Here is a 26,935-nt window from a genome sequence, read left to right on the forward strand (position 1 = left end):
AAACAGAGATAGCCAGAACAGTCACTGAGGAATTATTATTCTCAACAATACTCTGAACACCCCACTCCAGTACCTTACCAGTGGGGAGTAACAATGCTCCCTAGTAAATACTGACCCTGGCTTTCAGGATGGCCCAAATCTGGAACCAATCCTTATTGAAGACTGACTGAAAATTTATGTATTTAGCTCATAAGCACTCTTTTTTTCCAAAGTTACATGTAATATTAATTTCCCAGAAGATAAACTGATATGTAGTAGTATTTAGATAGCTACTAACAAACTATATAGACAGATCTATGTTTAAAGATGTGAGTAAAGCTTTATACTGACCCTCATTTAAACTGAGTTCCAAATACACAACTATTTATTTCTCCTTTAAAAAATCTTTTGTGAAGATTCTTGTGCTGAGACTGAGTAATTTGGAGGACTGGAAGCTGAAAAGTTAAGTAGTGTGGCCATAGGGGTACTGCAGGCAACCAATAAGTCATGTAACTATGAAACAAAACAAAAATCCATAAAGTGCTATAAAATATACATGTTCTTTTACATATATATCTGAAGGGGCAAAAATCACTGCAGTTCATCCATTAAAGATGACAGGAATGCTGGGCATGCACAGACTGCAAAAAGCCATAGGAAAGAGAGATTTACAAGTAGCATATGCTTTCAATCTGCAGGGAACAAATTTGATCTTTTGGATATCAAATGCAAATCCCACTAACAGGATGTGAAAACAAAAATGGATTGACCATCAGACTGAAAATCTGACATAGCATGAAAGCACCTCTACTACCTACTTCTGCTTTCATTTCAGGGTTTTGCTCCAACAGCACTCCTGGCTTGCAAGTAATTGTTTCTTCCATTATCATCTTAAACTTATTAAACTGCCTTTTCCCCCCATCCATTCTGTTTGTGCACTTTTTATCTTTATGGCAAAAAGATACAGTATCATAATCCTCTACCGTTTTAATTTAATATGTTTGTGTTGATTTCAGGCAGGCACACTATATTTCACTGCATCTTTTTTAGACTACTTTATTAGAAAACACATTTTCAGTGCCATTTACTAAATATGGGCAACTTTCTGTTATCTGTTATAGATGTATGGAAGAAAAATGTTTTAATTTTTTGGGTTTTAATAAATGCATCTGTAAAATCTATAGGGGTCTGTATTATTAGGCAGGTCAAGGACACAACAGTCCTACACCACGGTTCATTTCTTCTGAAGAAACTTCTATGATTTCCATCTTTCTAAAAAGAAATTATTTCTTTTTCTTGCTTCTAATTGTACAAAATAAACAAGAGTTACTTGCTTAGACTTACTTGAATGTTTAGGGTGTATGTACATATATTTTCTTTAAACATAATAAGGTTAATGAGGGAGAAATGAGACATCACTTTAGAATCTCCCTCTATTGATAACGTAAGGCACATTTATAGCATGACTGACTTTGATTTATGATTTTCCTCTTAATATTTATCACTAAGCTAGACATTCGAAGATAAAGGGAGATGGTGGGGTGCAAGCACCACAGCTGTATCTGGTATCAGAATTCAAGGCTGCATTTCGCACATAGACCATTCTTCCCCTACCCTGTACAATTACCCGGGAGAAGTTTTGCCAAGGAAAGCAAACAGAACGGAACGGCTGCCGAATGCTTTTGTGCATGAGCTGCCGCAGTGCTGATAAGGAGGTGATTAAATGGAGCCGCTGTTGAATTTCCCCAGGGCGGAGTCGGACCCGCAGTTCTCCCTGACAGCGGCCCTGGCCCGAGCTCGGCTGTCCGGGCTCCGGCACAACCTGCACTTTACACTTCCCCGGCCACAGAGCAAGATCTGATCAACCCAGAGAAACTTCACCTCAGAATTTAAGTCTCCTTGCACCTATTGGCAATTTCTTGTGCCATCCTCTGAGGAAGCCTCGCGGTTAGCTGAAGTTAAAGCTGTGCGATAGCAGCAGGACCTCATGGCCGACCCAGTATAACCACTTCCACCACAAAACCGATTATCGGTTTATACCTGAACTTCTATTTCGACAAACTTAGCTCTTGAGCTCTGCAGACAGCGGAGCGGCCCCTCAGGCAAGAGGGGCATCAGCCACCTGTGCGGCCGCGGGAGCGGCGGGAGGTGGAATGGAGAGCCCGGGGTGGGCACGGCGGGCACGGTGAGGCGGGGGCCGGGGGCGGCGGGCCCGGGGGCAGCGGGCCCGGGGCTCGGGCGGAGAGCGGCCGGCGGGTGCGAGGGCGGGCCCGACGAGCGGCCCCTCAGGCCGGCGGGGCCCCCCCGCACCCATCATGCCCCGCGCCGGAGCGCGAGCGGCGCTTTCCCGCGAATTCAGTTCAAAGGCGGGGGGTGGGGGGGGCGCGCGCCGAACGCGCGGACCAACCAAACGCTTCCAGAACCATCCGCGCGTCACGCGGAGGCGGGGCCGGCGCCAACCAATGGAGCGGCGCGGCGCCATCCCCGCGGCCAATGGGCGCGCGCGGGGGGCGGGCGCGCGGCGGCGGTCGGGCTCGGCGGCCGCGGCGCTGAGGGGAGCGGGGCGGAGGAGACTTGGCGGAGTTGGAGCGCGGCGCGTCCCCCCCCCGCCTCACGCACCCGCCCCGGCCGGCCCTGCCCGCCCCGCTCGGTCTCCGTCCCGCCGGGGTCCGCCCGGGGCCACCCCCATGGCTCCTCAGAAGCACGGTGGAGGAGCGGGGCCCAGCTCGGGCTCCGCTGGCGGCGCCGCCGGAGGAGGAGGTGGCGGCGGAGGAGGCGGCGGGTTCGGGGGCTCTGCCGCGGCGGCGGCTCCCGGCGGCAAATCCGGCGGTGCCGCGGGCGGCGGCGGCGGCGGAGGAGGCAGCGGGTACTCGGGCGGCTCCTCGGCCTCCTCGGCAGCGGCGGCGGCGGCAGCGGCGCTGCCCCCCGTGAAGAAGCCGAAGATGGAGCAGATCCAGGCCGACCACGACCTCTTTCTTCAGGCCTTTGAGAGTGAGCACCGGGTCGCCGGAGGAAGTGGGGGCCGAGCCGGCGGGACCGGCTCGGGCGGCCGCGGAAAGGGCGGGAGGAGGAGGGGAGGGCTGTGGGGAGCAGGGGCTTCCGGGGGTAAACACGGTCGGGGGATGGAGGGAGGGAGCGGGAGCGGGCCCGGGGGAGGCGGGGGCCGGCGGGGCCCGGGCGGAAGCGCGGGGAGCGGGGCCGGTGTGCGGGAGGGCGGCGAGAGGCGCCCGGGGCCCGCGGGCGGAGGGCGAGGGTGTGTGTGTGTGTGTGCGCCCGCGCCCAGCGATGAACTTGGTTCTCTGTAGCACTTCCCATCAGGCTTTCGGGGCGGCTGGTTCCCTTCCCTCCAGCAGCCCCTGGAGCCTCTGGGCAGTGAGGGGCGAGCGGCCCTTTCCTCTCTGGCATCCGCCGTTCGAGCCCCGTTCAGGGGCAGGACGCGATCAAGAGTTCACTGTACTTGGCTTTTCTTTGTTTGGCAATAATTTTCACTTAGTCGAGGTTTCGGATTAGAAGTTGACCTTTGCGACCCAGGCGTCCCCCCTGTGGCAGCTCCGCATAGGAGGAGAATCCCCCTGAATTCACTGGAAAGTTGTTTTTGGAAATATAGTGTAAAAGCATAGTGGAGCAGTAAACTTAAGTTGCATTAAAAAAAATCCTGTGTAGTTGCCAGGATTTGAAGGGAATTTTTATTGCCCTTCTTGAAGACGTGATCCTGTTTTGGGATTGGTGCTGTCAGTGCTCATACCTGCTGTAGACGGTGACAGTGTTGGAGTTTTTGTTGTAGTCTCAAATAATGTGTGGCCGTTTGAGTCTCAGTCCTTTTAACAAGACTCTGTGTTCAGTAAATGCTGTGTTGCAAATGGGTCAAGTGGCAGACTTGAGTTTTAAGAGCTTTTCTCAGTGTCAGTGCCCAGGGTGGAAAGAATTCTTCTGCCTGTGGCTCAGTGTGTCAGACAAGGGAAGCACAGAGCTGAGCAGGTGGGGACCAGGAGGAAGCTACAGTGTAGATATACAGATATATATATACATAATATGTTAACCTTGTAGTGAGAACATCATGGGAAAACTACAGTAAGTAAATGCTGGATTAAAAAAATCCTAACGTGTGTAGTATTGAATCGCATTCTTCCTGACTCTTTTTGTCCCTTTTCAAGGTCATATGCTAGGAAAAGATAAAAGATTTATTTTAAGCTTTTGCTGAGTAATACAGACTTGTGAGACATATGTCTCTCTGCAGGTTGAAGAGTGTGTTTCAGATTTTTTCCACTTGGGAAAACTATTGTTGAAGCAGCAATGCGTTGCCTTTAAATTAAATTACATCCTTGTGAATGTAACTTAATGTTTTCATACATTAAGAAATTATAATTGTGTCATGGGGTTTTTGAGAGTGAAGAACCTGGGATGTCTTTTTCAAAGTCGTGACTACTCTATATTTTTACTTTGTGGCAAAGTGCACACATCTTAATTTCTTTCTTTTATCTTGATTTGAGAAATACAGATTTTATTGTGATAATTTGGATTAAGCTGGTTTTCACTGGCTTTCATCAGGCTTCTAAAAAGAAATACTGTGATCATTTTAAGATTTCCTTCTCTAATAGTAATACATCTCTTTAATTATGTGTTCTTCGGGGTCTTACATTCATAACTGTAGAAATATGGCTGAATCATATCTTTTAAAAGGTGTAAAGGATATAAAAAGTTGTCCTTTTCTACTTCTAATTACAGAATTCCACACAATAAGGTTTCCATCTATTTGAAATAAATGTTTTGCAGTCATATGGAAAGAAAATTTTATATCTCTTTAAGAATAAACTTTGTTCTCTTTATGTGGGAAATGGATGGAGTGTTACCAACCTTAGCACGGGCTTCAATGCATCATCTATTCTCTTTTTTTCTCTCTACTTGATGTGTATCATTATGACATTTTGCTGATGTTACTTAATGAAGTTGGCTTTTGTATCAGTTTAAGTAGTGTGTATTCCAGTTTAGTTTGGAATTCTTGTTAGAAATAACCTGATCCAGACAAACTCCTCCTTGTCCTGATTTAACTTAATTGGTTAAAACTAAACTGAAGGTCCTCCTCTTGTTTGTAGCAAGTCTTGATCCTTTGAAAATTGGTCCTCAAACCTATTTGAGATGATGCTGTGCTTTAGTGTCCATTTTGTGAACAGCTGAATTATCTTCTCTCCTTTTGCACTTGGAAACAATAGTTGCTTTGCTAAAAACAGCATTAATTCCCCACCTTAGAATGATCCATTATGGATCATAGTCATCTGACAGTCCCTGCTCTTGTGTCAGTACCTGCTGCAAGTGACCTTGGTACTTTCCAGAAGTGTAAAGAATCCAAATTGTCTGACTGTGTAAATTTATTGTGCTATTTTGGTATTGTAGCAGATGTGTTCATTAACTTCTAAGTTCATTAACTTAGCTATATGGCCATAGGTTGTGATATGTTGAGATACTTTTTCTGCCCTTTAATGATATAAAGCCTGTAAGAAACACATTTTGTAGAAAACAAGAGCAGTCAGAGTTGAGTTGTGACCTCTAATTTGTGGCACTTTAAATAAGAAGTTGCTTTGTGTTGTAGAGTTGAAGTAATCTTGAATGTGATAACTTGGAGTTATTTGGACATTGTGATGCTTCTGTTAATGGCTCTTGTGATAATTGTTTCAAAGTAATTGCCAGATGAAGTTAGATACTATTTATCATTATAAGACCATCTTTCTGGAGGTATAAGTTACATTGGATAACACATGTTCCTTTTTCATAGAACCAACACAGATATACAGATTTCTACGTACCCGGAATCTAATAGCAGTGAGTAATTGGTTTTATCACTCCTTTACTTTGTATTTGTAGAAAATTTTAATTAAAGCATAACCATTTTCTATTTTTTCCCCCCTGCAGCCAATATTTTTGCACAGAACTCTCACTTACATGTCCCACAGAAACTCCCGAACAAATATCAAAAGGTAAAATTGTTTTTGTAAAGTAATCCTAAAATGTTCACCAAGTAGCAGAAGTCCAAAAAGCAGTGGAGGGTGACCTCCTGTTTTCTTTTTGAAGAACTTTAAAATGCATACTTCAGTGTACAGTTGATTTCTGAGACCTGAGAGATTTTTTGCAGTGTTAAGTGAATGTGTAGCTTTATCCATGTGACTTCTGTGGATACTGGGAGTATTCAAATGTGGAGAATTATCTGCAGAATCCTAACTAATTCTCCCGTGTTTGTTTTCTATGTTGGAGGAGAACTTATTTAAAAAACAAACAAACAAAACTGTATTACATGTTGTAATCAATGGTGTTTAATGATAATCCTATGAAACATTCTATTTTAAACTGTAACCAAACCAAAACCCAAATACAAAACTACTGGCTTTGTTAATTAGTCTTGAAAGAATCCAGTAATTATTTCTGTAGTTATTTAAAACGCTGGAAAATAAAGCAGATCTGTTTATAGTATTTTTAGAAGAACTCCAGCAAATACTTTAAAAAGGTTGCTTGGAGCTGGATATGCCTGAGAGATGGGCTTCAGTTTTGATATTGCAAAATAATCATTCCTGTCATGTGAGGTGTTACAGCTGCCTGTCAGGGGGCCTGAAAACACAGAAACACTGCAGAGGGACAAGTGCAGTGTACATTATTTATTAGCAGAATCACAAGGCCCTACTAGATACTTCCCCTTCACTGAAAATCCTTTGTTACAGTTTAGACTTCTTTTGTAACCTGAACGTGTAGTTGGAAATATTTTAGCATTGAAGTTCTTATCACTTAGAAACAGTTGCTGTGGGATTTAAGTACAACAAATATGCAACAAAATGGGATTATACAGACAATTCTAATTGAAACTTCATATTTATATCTAAGGGAGGTAATATTTGCATGATCTGTTAATCAATAGAATTTGCATATTTTTATTTAAATTAATGGAGCTGTTTATGGCATTATTGGATTTTTTGGATATTGTTTAATGTTCCTGCTATGAGTTTCAATGGCATAATATAACTTTTTCTTAAAACTGAATCCATAACATACAGTTTCAGGTACTTTGGATAGGTAATGATTAGATTTATTTGTTTTTTTAACTTGAAGTTGCAGCTTTTTCATAAGAAAGTTATCAAAATGAATTTTTTTACTTATTTTAAAGGGAGTCAGAACAAAATGTTAAGTCGTTCTTTTCAGGCTGTTTTGGTTTTTGTGGTTTAGATTGGTTTTTCTAACTGGAATTGTACTACAGGAAGCACTTGGTTATAACTTGGATCAATTTGTTATTGATTGAAATGTGTGTGTGTTACCTGAAAGTGTTCTGTTGGATATCTGCTGTACTTTGCTGGGAAGCAAGAGACAATTCTTTGCTTGTGTGTTGTTATCCTCTGTTCCAAATTCCAGTTGATTCAGCTGCACAAGCAGTGCTTGGTTTCTGTTTGAAACATGCTGATTTTTACCAGTTCCCTTAACACTTAGTTTTAGAACTGTGAGTTTAATTGGGACTTGTTCTAATATCAGACAGATTACAGCTGCTCCTTTCAGTAGTTGTGACGATGCTGACTTACTGAAATCATGCTCATAATTAGGTCTAGAAAGATTAAATAAAAGGTTTCAGTATGATTTCTTTATAAAAACAAAATAATGCAACAGAAGTGAGCAGGTGTATTTGAAAGGGAAAAAGCCAGAAGGTGATTGTGAAGTGTGTTCCCCCAAGCTCCCTCTGCCCTTTCCATGCTCAGTCAGTACTGTGGCCCTTCTCTTTCAGCCTGCTTAAAACCACAGAAGATGTAATTTAAAGGTAATTTGGACTTAGAGTTTGGCAAAAGAGTCTGAGCTGCACTTCCTGAGGGGATTAGTGGGATCCTTGTTTGCTGATCTGTGCTGGTAAATGCTTACAGATATGTGCAAGACCCAAATCACTATTCTTCATTCAACACAAGTAGTTCAGCTCTATGATCTTGTTGTTTTGGTGACAAAGGGGCTTTAAAAGAGAGAAATATCTGGAGTAGAGAAAATAATCCTGAGGTTTACATGAAGAAAAATCTATGTTCTGGTTTCAGTATAACTGATTTACAGTGGTTTCAGTGAAAGTGTTAGTAGAGTTTTCTTTGTAAAGAAGTCTTTTCTGGACCTGCATCATGTTAGCCTGCTTATATGGACTATACATGTACATTAATTTATTCCTCTAGAACTCCTAAATGTTACCATTGTTAAATTGATGACAGTTGTTTTGATTGTCATTTCATTAAACAGTGTCCTAAGTAAAATATAAAGAACTAATATCCAAACATAATGGACCTTACTTAAAGAATAGTAACTATGGCTCCACATCTTTTACTTCCAGCTTTATGTTAGTCTGAGAAAAATGCCAGACAAATTTATCTCTTGGAGGTAGGGAACTAAAACTGCATTTTTACCAGAAAATTATCTGTTGATATTGCTCTACTTGTTTAATACTTAGGAAGTGTTTAGAAAACCTAGAATGCTTAGAGCACAGGAAAATGGTTGTAGGGAATAGTTAATGGGCATGTGTCAGCCTGGGCTAGAAAGGTGTTAAAATTGCTGCTTATTGGAAAGGTGGTGGGCTTTGGTCAGCTGATACTTGAGGGAGAGCTGAACTGGACTTTGTGTCTCTGGGTTTGTTTTCAGGTTTTAGTATATTATTAGAGCAGATTATGGTGTTGGAAAGAAGTTACTGTTATTAAAAGTGCTTCACATACAGTATTTGGATAAAGGAATAATTATTTATTGGCAAAATAATGGCATGCTATGATGAGACTTCTAATACTTTGCTAATTATTACTTTTCTTGTCTGGAATAAGAGTGGGTGGAGAAAGGAATGCACAAGATGCACGTACTTGTTACACAAGTAAATGCTGTCTTGAAAATCCTGAGTGTGAGGGATGATTATTACAAGAACTTAATTTTATCTGTTTTGCATGGGAACATGGTAACATAAATAGGAATTAATTTTAAAGGAATTTCTGCTCTTACAAGTTAACTTCAAAGGCAAAAAAAATTTATTGGTTGCTATTTTTAGTTTCTCGGAAAGATTTTTGGTTTTTAGGAAGACTCTTTTGTTTTGACTAATGTGAGTCTGGATTTAGCAAAGGTTGTGCCACTGTTCTTTTTGGATCAATAATGGTCACATACTAAATACAAGTTCTGTCAGATATTAGTATATTTTATGAGATTGTTAACTTTCCCCCATTCTGGGATCATATTTGTCTCTTAGCTGGTTTTTGGCTCGTATTCTGCTCATGACATAACTTTGCTCTAAATCTGTTTGAAGCAATTCCTCAGTCTGGAGAAACCCTCTAAACTTGCTGTTCTGCAGAACAGTGACTGATTTAGATGAGCTGGAGCAAAGTGCACACAGAGACATTCTTGCCTTAGAATGTGAAACTTTAATGAAATTGCTCTGTTCTTAGCACTTCTTGCTTTAAAGTTGAGCATTTGAACCATCCCACTTTTGGTGTAGGTGAGTCAGTTCTTTAGTCTGTCATATGTGTGACTCTTGAGCTGAGTAGAGCTTTGAATCAGTGATTGTTTACTACACAAATCATAATTGTTTTTCTCCTTGTTATCTGAGTGCAGCCCTGTAGTTTTGTTGCCCAGTGTTGCTGTTTAGTCACCATGTGATGTGTAACTCAATCATTCCCAGCGTGACGTGCTGAGTGTGGACAGAGTGACATCAGTGTTTCTTCTGTCAGGGCATTTCTGTAGACAAATGCTTCCCACTTCCCCTGTGAATTGTGTTGTTCCCTCTGCAAGAAATCCAGCGTTTGGCAAATGTTTATGTTCTTCTTATAAAGGAGAGGTGCCCTTGCACTCTTGCCTTGTCACTGTAGTCAAGTGCAATTTTGTGGCCGTCTAGATCCAGGTGTTAACTTGCCTTTAATGAAAAATGGAAAGACTGTTCTGTAACATGTTAAATAACTTCTGCCCATTGCTTTATTTAGCAGTGAACATGAAATTTTATGTGTGGTAGAACAGGCTGAACATATGAACATGAACAGACTGATGTCAGAATTACAGGGAGGAAAGATTTGAAGTGATTATTCTCTATGACATTGTTGTCATTGGTTGTCATTGTCCTCTGTTTCCTATGAATGTGCTCCAATGGTAGCTTCCAAATTCATTGCTCTTTGCATTGTGTCCATTTTATAGAAATGTGTGGAGAAATGAGGGTTTAGGATTTTAATTAGGCTTTTGACTCTTTTGTCCTATAAAGTTTTAAGTGTTTTTCATTAATATAGTGAAGATTAAAATAGTAATGACTGAGGGGCTGATATGTCAATTCCTGGTATGTACAAGTGTCAGTAATAACAGAAAGATTCTCTTTGACAAAGCTGAAATGTTGTTAAACATGTTCATTGCAAGGGTTTCAATATGTTGCTGTTAAATGAAACAACTTATCAGCAGTAGGATTACTGTTTCAAGATCCGGGTTTAATTCCTTGTATTATTTTTGAGGAGCAGTTGTGTTGCTTACAGCATAGGCATGATACTAGATCCAAAAAAGCATATATGTATCTAAAGGGTGTTTTCTGAAGAAAGGGCTCAAATGGTATATATAGACAGTTTTAGATGGAAAATCAAGTCAAAGTTCAGGCTGAATACATTTTCTTGCTGTAAGTTGTGGGTATGGTGGCTGTGTAAAACAATTCGTTTTTGCTTTTTCCTCACAGGAAAACATTCAAAGTAGATGACATGTTATCAAAAGTAGAGAAAATGAAGGGAGAGCAAGAATCTCACAGGTACTGTCCTGCTGTATATTTATGTGTGTGGGTACAAATGAGTACATACATGGGCTCTATCAGAAGTCCTTTTGGCTGATAAAATACAAGTGATAAAGAATCATTACTTGAAACAAGGTAGTTGCTGTTTGAAATGTTGCTTCCAGAATTTTAAAATGTGTGTATGTATGCTGATCACCTAACCTTGAGAGAAACAGTATTGAGATAAACTTCCAGTATGTGTTGTGGCATCTTTTAAAATGTGTATACAAACCTCAAAAAGGTATTTGCCTTTACTTTGTTTTTTAGAGTGTCAGTTGTGTCAATGAGTAATCTGTGTGTGTTGGAATTAAAAGTAAAAAAATGAGGTGGATTTGGGAAAACATCATGAAGTTTTACTGCTTGGAGTTTGTTGTTGTATAGTTGCTATTTTTAACCTGTTCTTTTCCCACGGTGTTTGCAAATCATTAGACTACTTCAGAGGCAGCTGTGCTGGATACAAAACAAACAGTTTTGTGAAACAAACTTACACATTTTGTGTTCTAAGAGGTTTTATGGATTTACTGTATTTTTCTTAGTTATATTTTGCTCCAAGTATTGTGGTTAGTTGCTTTGTTGAGGCCAATGTAGAATATTGATTTGTGTGTGTTGTTTCTTGTGCTTTCAAAACTATAAAAAATGTGCTTTGGTATGAAAAAGTAACGTGGATGAATGATGCAAGCTGGTGTAGGTAGAGTCTTTTGAATGCTTGAGCTGTTGGGCACTCCCTTTGATCATCTCAGAGCTCTAGGGAATGCTTGTGTTTAAAAATAAGTGTGGAGTGTCAGGTTGTATCTGCTTGAGAAATGGAGGTGCACAAAGTTGTCTGGTGGTGTAGTGGAACAGATTATATTTTGTTCAATGTCTACTGCAGAAATACTAGTGGTTTTGAGACCCTTTTAAATTTAGTTTATGAATACTTGTTTTGAATGGAAATATGCCCTGAATTTTGTGATTTGAAATAAGATGGTCAGTGGTTTTGTGAAACAAAACAGATGCAATTATTATTTTGATTGCATATGTTATGAATGATATGGACTTAATTTAACTGATAGTTTTTTATTTCTAAAGGTGCAGAATCCCCCTTGTAAAGATTCTCATTACTGAGTTTATAATCCCTGTTGGTTTGGTTTCCTTTTAATCTACACCAAGACTGTGGTTGAGGCTGAAATTCTAGAACACTTCCACCAGAACTGAACTCTGTTGCTGATGAGTGTCCAAAAAATGTGTTTGACTGCCTGTGAAGGCAAGATCTGTCTTCAGGCAGTGTTCTTCTACTGTAGTGTTTAATTTTTATTTTTTTTAACATATCAAGTCATAGAGTACACAGAGAGAATGAGTCTGTAAAAAGAAAACTGCTGTTCAATTCTGCATCAACTGCTGTATCCAGGCAGTTTCCAAGTTAAAAGGATGGACTGAATCATTACTGTACTGAACATCAGTCAAGTGGTTGCTGTGAGAAGAAAACACTTATTTCTTCTAACATTTCCTTTTTTTTTTTTTTTTCCTGTTTAGCTTGTCTGCTCATTTGCAACTTACATTTACTGGGTTCTTCCATAAGAATGGTATGTTTGCCAATTCATTCATTCCACTGTTAATTTGTATAACACCTTTGAAATTAGCAGAGATTTGTGAGGGGAATACTTGAATGTTTTTACTCTCTGCTGTTTGGATGCATGTTTTAATTTACTTGTTCAGCCTGTCTCATTAGTTGTAATTCAGTGGTGCTTTAGAAATGTTGTAGTGTAATTGTGATGTTAAGAAGATAAGCCTTCAGGGTTTTAGTCAGAATCAAGCCATCATCCATTCAAACTGAAACAGACCTTGAGGAAAGCAATTCTTTCCTGAAGAATGTGATTTTCTGGGAGTGTGTCTTTGGTGTTTGAAGTAGCTTTAAAAATCCTCACAGCCTCAAATAGTTGGAAGATTCAGTGGTTTCTGCTTTAAAGCAGAAGTGTAAGAAAAAAAATTGTCGTGTCTAGAAATCAAGGAAAGACCATGTTAACAATTATAGAAGCCATGGAAATCTGTATTTTAGTGACTTGAAGTCATTCCATGATGCCTTTTAAGCACATAAAAATTTGCCTCTCAGTATCAGAATATTGGACTTCCTTGACCAAAATAAGAGTTATATTGCTCTGAGAGCAAAAGCTGTCTATTAAAATAAAATTATATTTCAAATTTTTTATTGCCATTGCTGATCACACCACTGGCAGCAGCTGCCTTGAACATTACAGGCTCTAGGAAATTTATTGTACAGTTTCTGAAAAAAAGTCTTATTTTCTAAGACTTTTTTTCAAGTTAGTTTGAGAATTTTTTAACAACTACTGTGCATTTATTTAGCCTTGCATAATATTTAAAGGGGTGGTGGTGTAATTTTTTTTTTTTTCCTATTTGAAATCATCGGAATCTTAAATCCAAATTTTAGGTTTGCATGCTGTAAAGAAAAAAAATTGGGGAAAATAATTCAACCTATTTGTAATGAGTGTATTGTTACTGTCCTTAAAACTACCCATAACATTTTTCTCTGTTATAAAAAGTTAACAATCTTGCTCTTTTAAACTCTGGAGATCAGCTATGCCTTTTAATCAGCTAATATGAGAATAATTAGAATATATTTTCAAGTGGAAATTTGTAGCAAATTTGGTGAGAGTTGAAAATTAGAATGTGGTTAAAGGTCTTTGTACCTGGGAGGTGCCTGTGGCTAAAAAGTAATTACAGATGGATTTATATCATTGAATAGATCTTTGCTTTTTCAGAACTTAAAATACTTTTCTGTTTAGATAAGCCATCACAAAACTCAGAGAATGAACAAAATTCTGTCACTCTGGAAGTACTGCTAGTGAAAGTTTGCCACAAGAAACGAAAGGTAAAAATGATCTGATAATGTATTAATATACATTAAAGCAAAATGTGTGTGTGCTTCTAGAATATCTAAGTAACTCTGCCATATTGTGATGCTTCTGTTGAAATTAGCCTTTAAATTTAAGAACTGATGTATTTAAGTTGTTTTTTCTTGGATTTTGCATTGCTTTATGAGAAATGAGTTTTAAAAAACATTGAACTTTGTTGACTGATTTCATCACATCCACTCATTGTGAATTTCAGCCACTTCTGGTTTTACCTCAGTTTTTGTGTATCACATAATTCAGTCTATTGTGATGTCCAGAGCCTTAAGGAAACCAGACAATCATAAAGTAGCCTTTCAGAGTTTAGGGGTAAAAAGGAACAAATTGTAATTATTTTGAATTCCTCAGTTATCTGCCAACTCTTGGCTCTTTCCTTGCTTTTTCTGTACCTGTGTTTTTTACTTCGATTATTTCAATTATTGCAAATTTTAGCTACTGTGAATCATAAGCAATTTTATATTTATTTTTGAAGCATCTTTGAATTTGCTTGCAGTTTTAGCTGAGCTTATTTCACATCACTTAGCAAATTATTCTCCCAACTATGAGAATATGGGAAGCTCAGTAATGCTTTAGTTTTCTATCAGAAAGGGAAAGATTTGCAGTCAGAGCTGTGTGTTCTTCCCTAATGCCAGGCTGATTTGACAGGTTTTTAAGAATTAATACTGTTTCTAACCAATTTTGTTAATTATTAGAGTATGGATAAATATAGTGCAATCAGGAGGTGCTAATGCTTATTTTAAATGTTTTGCTGCATGTTTCATATTTAGGCCATCTTGTCTTGTTTTCCCAAATATAATAAATCCTAGGTAAGTGGTTCTTTATCTCACAGATAGCACAAAATGTACTCTGAAATATTGCAAGGAGAAGATAGGAAGCCCTTGAGAAATATATATATATATAACCAAAACATTTAATTTCTTCAGGTAAACAGAATTCAATTAGTATTAATGACTGTTCTACAGTCTAAGTGCCTAATGTTAGTCTTACTTTAATCATATAGAGGAAGATGGCTGCTGCCAGAAGGGGTTATAGAATGCCAGTGTTTTATTTACACTTAAAAATATCTGCATTTGCATTTAAAATCTGGGATTATTCCAGGTTTTTTTATTTGTATCTGTTCAAGGCTTATTATAAGCTTATTTTCAAAAGTTGGCAGAACAAATACAGTTTAGAAATGGCATCAATTTAAATATTTTATGTCTTTACTCTGAAGTCTAAAAACCTGAACCTTATCTTTCTTATTTTGCTGCAGGATGTCAGTTGTCCAATAAGACAGGTTCCTACAGGTAAAAAGCAGGTGCCTTTAAACCCAGACCTCAGCCAAATAAAACCAGGCAACTTCCCATCACTTGCAGTTTCCAGCAATGAGTTTGAACCAAGCAACAGCCATATGGTGAAGTCTTACTCATTGTTATTCAGAGTCACTCGCCCAGGAAGGAGAGAATTTAATGGACTGATCAATGGAGAAACTAATGAAAACATTGGTAACTTCAGCCTTTAAACCTGCTCTGGCAGGGTTTATCTTGTGGGCATGTATGGGGTTGTGTTGATGAGCAGTGTGGGTCACACTGTGACAAGGGCCAGTAGTAACTGAGTGATTGACTTTTATTTGTTTGCTGTCTCTTTTGAGATGGGGCTGAAATTCAGCTGGTAGCTAGAAATTGTACTTCTGTTTTTGTGTAAATTTAACACCACTTGTTACTAATGTGATGCTGAAGGTGTGAGGCAGCAGTGTTAGAGGGTGAACAGTGCAAGAGAGCCCTGTGGTCACTGAGAGTGTAGTTATTCCTCCACCAGCACTGCTCACTACTGACTCACTGTGGGTATCTGTGTTTCTCATCAAAGCTAAATAACAAGCCAATAGAAAAAATGCCTCAATAACAAATATTTTAAAGTTATTTTTTCATCTTGTTGAGATGTATTACATCAGAAATGTTACAGCCTTGGAGAGTACATGTAGAATGAACAATTTCATTTCTTTATTTTATAGCCACAAGATGAGGAAGATCAAATCCCAAATTCTTTATGCTGACAGAATAATACAATGAAATTATAAATACATGTGAACATACCTAAAATATGATTACTGTTAAGCTAAGTGCTCTTTCATTGCTTTGTCCTTCTCTATTGTATGGCACATCTGACACAGTCAATAGGCAGTTACATTTGTGAGTGCATAGAGACTGTTAGATCTTTTGAATCTGTGCTTATATAATGATTGAATACCATGTTTCTGATGTGCAGATGTCAATGAGGAGCTTCCAGCTAGAAGGAAAAGAAACTCTTCAAATCGTGAAGATGGGGAAAAGACATTTGTAGCACAAATGACTGTATTTGATAAAAACAGGTAATATTGTAAAAACAAACATAGCTTCTATTAATCAATAAAAATTTGGTAATAAACTTCATGTATTCTTTGTTACAGTGTAGGTTGTCTTTGGCTCCATTTTAGTTGTTATTTACAATAAGAACTTAGGCTTGTTATCTTTTTTTTTTACAAAAACCTACAAGTTTTATAACAGATTTTATACTGAGGCTTATTCAGTGATTATTGTAAGTAATTCCCATCTGTGAACTTGAATATTGTCTGTTCCTTGCCAGTTTTTGGCAGATGTAATTTCTCTGGTTCTGTTAAAGATCAGTGACAGCATAATTAAAGAGTTAAACAAAGAAGAGGTCTCTGAAATACCCTTACTGCTAACATTCTGTTGGATGCCATAATCTTTTCCATACCAGACTGTTGCTGGTATAGTCACAAGTCTCCTTCTGCTGACAGCTACAGAAGACATTAGTTACCCATGACTACAGGACAATCAACCAAGTAGTTAAAATTGTAACATGTGACATAGTTTAATTATTTATTATCGTGATACTACTTAATGTATTTCAAATAAGTGAAAGTGGAGTGAAACTCAAATATCAGTAGCTTAGAGCATGCTAGATCCAGTTCAGAAAATAACAACCAGACCATTTCCTGGGTGACATTTTGGTTGGTTGGTTGTACTGCAAAGGAATCATAGTGCCAACAGCCAGAATACAATACATGAAAATGAGTTCTTTCCATGTCAAATGCAGGTCCCAGGTAGAGGTAGGTATTTAGATGATTTCTTTATCAATAAAAACAGAGCTTGAAGGAAAAGCTGTTTAAACTAGCTCCAGCTAACTCTGACAAAATGGTTATTTATCCAAATAGGGTTTTAGAAGTGTATTTTGAGAAGAGTTTTTTTTTTTAAGAAATGTCCTTTTCTAATCTATAGCTTCTTAGAAGTCTTGAAAGTTTTTTGTTCTTTTCTATTACTTAATTCCACTGGAGAACTTCAATACACTAAACAGGATATGAACCATTAGATGGTTTTGTAGTTATGACAAGCAAGAACATTCTCAGGCATGCTGTTGTATAAATGAGACTAATTTGCAGCAGAACCAAATCATGCATAAAAATGTATATATTTTTTGTTTAGTCTTTAACATTTTTCTTTGTCATGGATGATGTTTGCCTAAGATTTAGACCTCATCAAATTTGCCTGAAAATGTCTTCAGGTTTGTGGAAATCGAATTACTGTGCAATAGTGCATTTTAATAGACAAACAATAAAAGATCTTTTTTACACATAATACATATTTTGTCTTGGCAGACGCTTGCAACTTCTGGATGGGGAATATGAAGTGGCCATGCAGGAAATGGAAGAGTGTCCAATTAGCAAGAAAAGAGCAACATGGGAAACAATTCTGGATGGGAAGGTATGGATTGTTTTAGTGGCCAAAAGACCTGTCTTCACAGGAAATAATTCTCTTTGGGAATGTATGGACATATATTTTAATTTAGCTCTCAGTTTAGAAAGCTTTGGCTACACTGGATCTTTAGAAAAGCAGATGTCAACTACTGTAAGTATGGCAGCTGTCTCTTTTCAGTAACTTCTGAATTCCTGACCTAGAAAATCAGGTATTCTAACAAGTTGGACATATCAAAAAGAAGCAGAAGAATATTTAAGGGGAAGAAAGTGGAACCCAGACAGGTGTGATCTTGTGTACATACCTTAAGAGAATGCTGATGAAATGCTGTGATGAAAAGAAGAGTGTAGGAGGAAGGTTGAGAAGAGAGAAGTTGTTGACTGAGTTGTATCAACACTCAGTGACTGTATGCACTTACATAGTCATGCTCACATGTCCTGGGAGAGTTTGAGCTGGTGATTGTAGAAAGGAACATGAGGATTCCAGATGGTTGCAAAGTATTTGTGTCTGAACGTTATCATGTAATTATGAAAAAAACCAGAGATGATCCAAATTATTTAGTAAAAGTACAGTTATAAGTTGAACTATCCTGATCAGCCTTTACCTGCATTAAAATAAATGACATCAGTCTACATTTGTGAATATTTTCTCATTATTGTTTTTGTGAAGACACTTATTCTGCTGTTTGTTTTGTTTTTTTTTATTTCCCCCACTCTCCAGAGGTTGCCTCCATTTGAAACATTTTCTCAGGGACCTACACTTCAGTTTACTCTTCGTTGGACAGGAGATACAAATGATAAGTCTACAGCTCCTATAGCTAAACCTCTTGCAACACGAAATTCTGACAGCCTCCCTCAAGAAAACAAGCCCAATTCTGTTAAACCTACTCAGACTATAGGTAAGCAAACTGGTTTTGCTGCTGAATAATCATCTGCTTAACCCTTGTGTGCTTAGGGCTCACTAGTGCAGCTGCTTCAGGTTATTCTCAACAGGAAAAAGCAAAACTGAGTGGGCTTTGTTGTATCCCATATTTTGTAAAATTTTTTAAGGTTAAAAGCTAAACATTGGGTCAATATTGAAGTGGTTATAATACAATGCTTGTAAATCCTGCTATGAAATACATTGGGGAAAATCCATCCCTAGGATTTCTGGGATTGTCTGGTTTGCCCTACTCACTCCAATTAGTGTTCTGTAATTATGAGAAAAACACTTTTTCCAAATGTGTGTTTTATATAGTTGTGTTACAGTAAATGTTGAGAAACTTGATGATGAGACTTTATAAGAGTGGTGACTCTTTGTGCTGCTTTTAGAGCTTTAGTGTGATAAAAAGGTGAGAGCAAGAAGAATTTCAGCCCACCTGTGCAGAAGTCAGTGTCTAGAATGACCCTTAACATCCTCAGCCAACCTACAGACATCTTTCTGAGTACAAGAATATTTAAATAAGACTGATATCTGCATCCTGAATTGAGCATTTTACCTGAGCTAGGGATTGCAGACACTTGGGTTTCTTCCATTAGGATGAATGGCTGACAGTGCACACAAATGGGAAGTAATTCCAACAGAACCTGGGAGGTCCTTGAACTTTTGCTGTAGAAATTATTCTGCTTTCTCTTTACTTCCTTATACCAGGCTTCCTTATATTTTAGAGTTTCTTGGAGACCTGTATTGTAATTTGTTAGGCAGGTTTTATGCTCAGACTTGCAAAAGAAATGAGAATTGAGCTAACTCCTGAAGGTGTGTGATAGTTAACTGTAACAAATGTAGAGGCAACAGGAATGGGGCAAGCCTGCATTGCCAGTGTAACCTGAAACTCGTTTTTGATTCCATTGGAAAAGCTAAATATTCCAGTAAATTGCTAAAGTTACAGGCAGAGCAACCTTCCCAAATACAGCCAACTCTCATACACAAATATATTGTAGTGTAATGTGCAGCTTTGTGGGGTATTTATTACAGTTCTGCTGTTTGCAGCATCTGAATACCATGAGAGGAAAACTGTACAAAACTTCTATCAGAGGTTCTGATAAAGATCCAGTGCATCTTGCCCAATGGTCCATAAATTTGGTGTTGTCATTTTACTTCAGCATATTTCCCAAGGCAGACCAGTGGAATAAAGACATCAAAGACTTTCTAAATGTGGCAGCTTAAACTTTGCTGTAATGACAAAGTTCTGAAAGTAACTGAGCCATGGAATTGGGATTTCTCTGATGTGGTACACCCTAAAGTGTCAGGCCTCCTCTCTTTTTCATATAGAAAGAAGATAGAATTTCTTTTCTTCTCTAAAATATTAAATACAAAATAAGTGCATCTTCTAAAAGTTAGGTCAGTAAAGCTGAGTCTTTTGTTCCCATCTTTATCACCATTCAGAAGAAAGTAGGGTCATGATTTGATTTCTCTTGAGGGCAGATTTATAAACCTGCTTAGTTATGTGGAGTTTCTTGTTAACTGTATGAAATCAAAATGCTGTTATAGATTAAAGTGTATGGAAGAGACTCAGAAGCAACTGAGCAGTGCCATTACACATACATATAGTGTTCAAGGGTTAAAGTTTCAGTTAAATATTTTGTGTGTTCACTAACATTTCTGCTGCCTCTTTAGAGGCTTGTGGAACTTTTAAAATCAAATTTTAATTATGTATTTGAATACAGTAATCTGAAAGCAGGGATGGTTTTTAATTCCCAGCTTTTAGCTATACATAAAAAATGGAGTAAGAAAAATACTGCTTTTTACTTGACCATTTTTAAGTTCTTTGAATGATTCTCCAACACTGGAGATAATCTTGTGTTAGAAATGGGTTTGCCTGTAGGTTTGTGAAGGAAGCTGAGCATCCAGACTTCCTTGTTGCTGGTAGGACTACTTATGTCAAAGGACATTTAAATAGCCTGTTTCCTTCAGCAGCAGTGCCCTTCTCACAACTTCCATACTTGGGTAAGAAACAGTGTTTGTCTGTTCCTGTGCACCAAAGAAATGTATGTCTACATGTGGTTTTTTCCAGCTGTGAAAGAATCTTTGCCTACAGACCTTCAAACAAGGAAAGAGAGAGATGTTTTAAATGAACCTCGACAGAAGTTGCGAATATTTTACCAGGTATTGAAAATAATCATTAGAGGGGAAAAACTAGAATCTAAATAATTAAATGTGGAATTAAAATGTTTGCTTGGGAGCTGGGCAGAAATTTCCATTGCCCTTTTCATGGATGCCTTAAAGAGTCTCAGATTCACAGACTGAAAGCCATTCCACAGACTCGTTATGGAAGTATTCTAGAAAACTAATCTTTCTGGGGGAAAACTTGTCTTTCTGTGTTCTGAAAGACAAAGGACATTCCTTGTTAGCCTTCTGGAGGGGGAGGTGGGTTTCCAATGGGGAAAAGAATTCTTGAAATACCAGTGTTTGAGTACACTGAGCTGATACAGCGTTCCCAAGGTCTAACTACTGCTTGGAGGTCTCCTGTAACAACATCCAACTTGGTTTTGGGGGTTGGAAGTTAATGAATGAAACTCATTTGTTGCTAATTGCCTTTTCCTTTGTTTGCATCAGTTCCTTTACAACAATAACACGAGGCAGCAGACCGAGGCCCGCGACGACTTGCACTGCCCCTGGTGCACACTGAACTGTCGGAAACTCTATAGTTTACTCAAACATCTTAAACTCTGCCACAGCAGATTTATCTTTAATTATGTTGTAAGTAACCGTTTTGTAGTTCAGCACTATGAAACTCTATACAGTCTGTCAAAGATACTGCAAATGGAAGGATTCTGTTTCTGGCTTAGTAGGGCTGTATCTACAGGTTAGAAGCTGCTTTAGAAGTGAATGTTTGTGTGTTACATGGAGGGGAAATGTTGTGGTTTTGATTTTCTTTCTTCTTTTAAATATATATGTATTAAATAATGCTGACCACTGGAGGGTGAATTCTAAATGTAGCTACTGCTTTTGCATCAATGTGTTCTTTGATGTAGAAAGCGATGTAATTATATTTGGTTGGAAGTCTCTTGAAGCTCTAGAAAATTTAGAAATCTTCTTGCTAGCAGTATTTTGCTGATACTTTCCTTAATTTAATAATTAGTTTCAAGTGATTTTATACAAAAGAGTAAAATAGTACAGAGCAAGGAAGCTTTAGTGTAATTTTCTTCTAGAGGTTAAAAATTATTTAGGTGTTGTGAAAGAAAACTTAGAGCCGTATCAGCTTATTAAGAGATGATATTTAAGATACTCAGAACTGATAAGCTACTTGTTGAAACCTCTTGATGCATTGTCATTACTGTGTGCTGAATATTTGCAACTGTGCTGCAGTATCACCCGAAAGGCGCTCGGATAGACGTGTCCATCAACGAGTGCTACGATGGCTCGTACGCGGGGAACCCGCAGGACATCCACCGCCAGCCCGGCTTCGCCTTCAGCCGCAACGGGCCCGTCAAAAGGACTCCAATCACACACATCCTGGTGTGCAGGTGGGGAGCTGGCAAACAGCCTGTGTTGGATCAGGAGAGCAGCTCCAGCCTATGACCTGACACCGTCACTGAGTGCCACGTCCAGTCTTTTTAAACACCTCCGGGGATGGTTACTCCACTGCTTTTCTGGGCAGCCCATTCCAATGTCCAACCACTCTTCCTGTAAAGAAATTTTTGGCTTGTAAATCAGATTTGTGAAACCTGGGGAATTCGTGCATCTGCTGATGCATATACACAGTGCTAAATTTCAGTGTTATGACTAAATAAAATGTAACTCAAGGAGGATAACATCACCTATGATTTTTCTGTATCTTTCCAATTGAGAGATCTGTTCATAACAATGTAGCTCTCTTTAACTGCCTTACCCAAAAACTTCCCCAAAAGATGAAGTTGGAGAGTTGGGTCAGGAACTCTTGGATTTTTAATGGGGATTATTTCATTACTGGAGATTTCCCCCCCTCCAAACATTTTTCCAAGCTCGAACTAAAAATAAATTACATTAATCAGTGAGCATTGTCAGTATTTGCAATCGTGATGTGGTGGTGACAGCAGTGACTGCTCCCTTGGCAGGCCAAAGCGCACGAAAGCGAGCATGTCCGAGTTCCTGGAGTCGGAGGACGGAGAGGTGGAGCAGCAGCGGACGTACAGCAGCGGCCACAACCGGCTCTACTTCCACAGCGACACCTGCCTGCCCCTCCGGCCCCAGGAGATGGAGGTGGACAGTGAGGACGAGAAGGACCCCGAGTGGCTCCGGGAGAAAACCATCACTGTAATTATTCCCTTTAAACAAAGTTCTTTCGAGCGGATCGCGGTTTTTAAAAGATGATCTGAAGTTGCTTTAGGGAACAATTTGGCGTACGTTGTGAAAATGCCGCATTTTAGGAGCAGAAAGTTTTGCTGAACTACTGTTGGTGGAAGTTTGTGGAATCAAAGTTTGGGTTTTTTTACATATGCCTTCAGTTTGTAGTTAGTTCAGTTCTCATGTGTTCAAATAAGTTTGCATTGTTTGTGGCTGCTTTTCTCCTTCGAAAAGGAGATGCTGGAATCAGGAGCACACACTTTGGATATATAATGAGGATGTATAATAAGGATATAATTTACCAGCAAAAGTCTCTACGTCAAATGGCATTTTTCTAAATTTTTTTACTTTACAGCCTGAATTTTCTTTACATATTTTTGTGTGTGAGTTGAATTTTTGGGTATTTAAATATTGAATTTTGGGTAGTATCTCACTACTTGGCAGCAGGTATGCACTTCTGATGGGTGTGTTTTGTTTGTTTTCCTATCCTTCCTCCCAATCTCCAGCAAATTGAAGAATTTTCTGATGTTAACGAAGGAGAGAAAGAAGTGATGAAATTATGGAATCTTCATGTTATGAAGCACGGGTATGTTACTGTGCTTTGATACAAATAATTAAAGATTGGTTGATAATTTTGCATTGTAATTCACTAAATACTTAAAATTCAGTTGGCTCAATTGTTTAGGAAAGGATCATTAAAGGATAATTTGTAATAAGCAAATTTAAAGAAGTTCTTGTGCCTTAGTAGCATTTGGGCTTTGAAAAGAAAAATAGCTGCTCTCTGCAGTTACATTGATAAATCATGTTGTAGAGTATCTTTTTGTTTTTGAAAAAAATTACATAATGATGGCTTTCTTATTTGACAGGTTTATTGCTGACAATCAAATGAATCATGCCTGTATGCTGTTTGTTGAAAACTATGGACAAAAAATCATTAAGAAGAACTTGTGTCGAAACTTTATGCTCCACCTGGTCAGCATGCATGACTTTAACCTGATCAGCATCATGTCCATAGACAAAGCTGTGGCCAGGCTCCGAGAGATGCAGCAGAAGTTGGAGAAAGGAGAATCAGCCTCCCCGACAGACGAGGAATCTTCTGAGGAACAAAGTGGGACAGCAAATGGATACAGTGAAAATACCATGAGGGAGAGGATTTCAGAAGTGGAAAGCATCTCAGGTGTCACGAAACAGAGCAAGAAGCAGAAGCTCTGAAGTCAAAAGTTAATTGTCATTCAACGGACAAGCATTGAAGTGACATTCTAGGGTGCATGAGCTCTATAAAGAGTTACACACAGAAATACAGGGATTCCAAACAGGCACTGCTGGATGGAAATAAATGATTTCAACAAGGATATTGTTTAAACAGGGTTTTTATTCAGTTACTTATGCAAGTACTTCACGTATATTGGTTTTGGTGATGTAATGACAATATTCTAAGAGTTTGAGCATGAAGAGCAATATAAAAATCTTTTTGTAATTTTAGTAATTAGTGTCTTAAGAACTTTATGGAATTTACATAATTTAAGTATATGTAAAACCGTTTTTATATTAAGATTTTTGCATCTGTATCTGGCTGTTTTTCCTACCATGAAGTTGTGAAACATTAGGGAAAGGGAATTGGGATGCAGTTTCTGCTTTTCTTATTTAGAAATTCTCCAGTTAGCTTTTTGTGAAAATAGCGTCTGACTATTTACAGTTTAACCTTGATCCTTGTATTTGAAATCATTTATCAATTGATCATAAATTACAAATCAATTTTTTTTACACTAAAAATTATCAAAGTTGGTGAACTAAGCACTTCCTTTGTCTTGTGCCTGTTTGGAAAGATCTTGGCTTTTCACCTTCCAGACACAGTGAAGTACCACCTTGGCTTTTTGAGGTTTAACCAGCAGTTTGGGTTTCGTGGATAATTCTGATGTATCGATCGCCCAGTGTACCATTTTAAACTTGAACATTTAGCTCCTTTGTATGTTTATTACACATTTACACAGCTACAGAGAGGATTTGGGTGCAGCCCCCTGTGCCTGGGGTGGCCCCTGCTGGGTGCTCAGGCTGGAGCCTTGTGTCCGTCTGCAGGCGCCGACTGCAAGGCCAGGCCCTGGGCTTAGCTCTGGCTTTTGAGATGCCACTCTTGAGGGAAAAATGCACTGTAAAATTGGACCAGAAAATGTGTTGCACTTCTTATGTAAGTATTCTGTGATGTATTGTATTCAATACAGATACTAAGATGCTGACTAAACTATATTTGAGCAGTTTTGCACTGCTGTTAACACATTTTATGCATACGTTTACAGATTTTTTCCAATGGAAAGTGGTTTCACTACTGGTACAGTATCAGCACCGAAGGGTTTTATTCCAGCAAGCACTGTGGTTGAGTGACATCACCTCAATTTTTTATTATCCTTAAAATATTTCATTTTTCATATTCTTTATTTATAAAGGAACAATGCTGCTGTAAATACAGGTATTTTTTGTTTTTTATTTCATTCCATCACCATGAGATGCAGTTCCCTATTTGTTGAAGGGGTATATAAGCTTTCTAATGGTGTCTTCAGAAATTTATAAAATGTAAATACTGATTTTGATGGTCCTTAAGATGTGTTTAACTGTGAGACTATTTAACTAATGGTGTGGATGTGATTTGTCATCCAGTATTAAGTTCTTAGTCACTGATTTTGTGTACAAAATAGGAAAGAGGGAAACTGCAGCTTTTCATTACAAACTCCTTGAATTGCCAGCTCTCTCGAGTTTTAGCAAACTCTAATTATGCCTCTGGATAGTACATCATGCATTTCTCTCTGGCTTTAATTTGCTAAAGCTGTGCACATATGTAAAAAAATAGATTATTTTAGGGGAGATGTAGTTCTAGAATTATTGCTTATGTCATTTCTTAAGCAGTTATGCTCTTAATGCTTAAAAGAAGGCTAGCATTGTTTGCACAAAAAGTTGGTGATCCCCCAAAAATAGTAATGAAATTACTTCTGTTCAGTAAACTTTGTATGTCATGTCAATTTATAATAAAAGCTGAAAAAATCCCCTTGTTTTCTATTTATAAAGATGCCTTTTCTATTTGTACCTTTGAAGATGCCATGTAAGCTGGTTAAAAAAATTGAACGGTACAGTAGATGTAAAAACAAAAGAAACCCCTCCCCCCAAAAAAACCAAAACAAGTTCAGCTGTTTAAATGAACCATTGTTTTTCATTAAATGTTTTAAATGAAATGAGCTTTTGTACATGAAGTTCAGTAATAACAAAATCTGCCATGATGGGTATCCAGTCATTCCATGTGCAGAGACCTCCAGCAGCACTTGTATAAACTCTCTCCTGCATGACTTAAAATTGGGATACATGTTCTCTTTTGCCAGATTGTTGCAGCTCTATTTAAGGTATCTCCATAAATTTCCAGGGTTTTAGCCAGATATAACTTTCCTTCTCCTTTCTTGGGGTAGAACCTGAATACCTGAGATGGGTGTAAGTGTGGTGCTTTACTGTGCAAAACTGTGATTTACAGAAGTGCAAATGAAACATTGCTTGTGTGTCAGTTACAGAACTAAGATTTTACATGTGTAGTTTTACATGCAAGTGGTTAATTTCTCAGACATTTTATGAACTATTTGGCTTATATGGAGTAAAGTTAAAATAGGTGTCAGTTTAAATCCCATTTCTCTAGGACTGCAGAAGATGGATGCTCCAGATACTGTAGGACAAGTCAGGAATTTCATTGCTTAGCCAAGTACTGACTCTGAAATAGCAGATACTGGAAAACTTTTTCCATGTTAAGATCCAGATGCTGAAGTGCAGGTTGTACCAGCTGGGCTCTGCAAACTGGACCTCAGGCTGCCTTTGGGCAGTGTGTTCTTGTCTCTGATGTTGTCCAGGTTCTCCTAATCTGGCTTTCAGTATGCTCATGGCAGGTTTTAATGATGTTTTGTACTTGGTGATCACAACAGGTCTGTGAACCCCAACCTGGAACTTAATATGATTTGAATATTTAATTCAGTGCATTAAATACTATATTCAAAAGTGGTAGATGAATTGTTAACTTTCAGTGTACATTGCTTGGAGTACCTCTGGAATGTTGCCCTTGAACTTTGAGGGGTGGGATGAAGCTTCACTGCTTGGAATGAAGCAGTTGCCCATGATTTGAATTGTTCTATTTATGTAATCAACAAAACAAAACTCCCAAACCAGAAATTTGATTTTACCTTTGGATATACATTCTGTAAGGGCAATTTTGACAGTGTTGTTCCAAGTTAAATATTTCTTAATTCACAGAAGTCTGGTGCCATCATCAGCGAGTGGAGGTG

At 38.5% G+C, this 26,935-nt stretch overlaps 1 protein-coding gene across 1 annotated transcript; it reads left to right on the forward strand.

Annotated features, from left to right (window-relative positions):
* Positions 1–2,501: 2,501 nt before the first annotated feature.
* SUZ12 (SUZ12 polycomb repressive complex 2 subunit) lies at positions 2,502–25,663 on the forward strand. The gene is made up of 16 exons (XM_079323603.1): positions 2,502–2,970; positions 5,750–5,796; positions 5,887–5,951; positions 10,658–10,726; positions 12,260–12,309; positions 13,528–13,613; positions 14,906–15,137; positions 15,898–16,000; positions 17,288–17,393; positions 18,105–18,282; positions 20,377–20,468; positions 20,919–21,062; positions 21,672–21,829; positions 22,400–22,598; positions 23,135–23,214; positions 23,495–25,663. Exons 1-16 carry the CDS (start codon positions 2,667–2,669, stop codon positions 23,838–23,840), a joined length of 2,259 nt encoding a protein of 752 aa, XP_079179729.1. The 5' UTR covers positions 2,502–2,666; the 3' UTR covers positions 23,841–25,663.
* The last annotated feature ends 1,272 nt before the right edge of the window (positions 25,664–26,935 follow it).

Source organism: Erithacus rubecula (assembly GCF_903797595.1).
Source record: "Erithacus rubecula genome assembly, chromosome: 20".
Classification (NCBI taxonomy): domain Eukaryota; kingdom Metazoa; phylum Chordata; class Aves; order Passeriformes; family Muscicapidae; genus Erithacus; species Erithacus rubecula.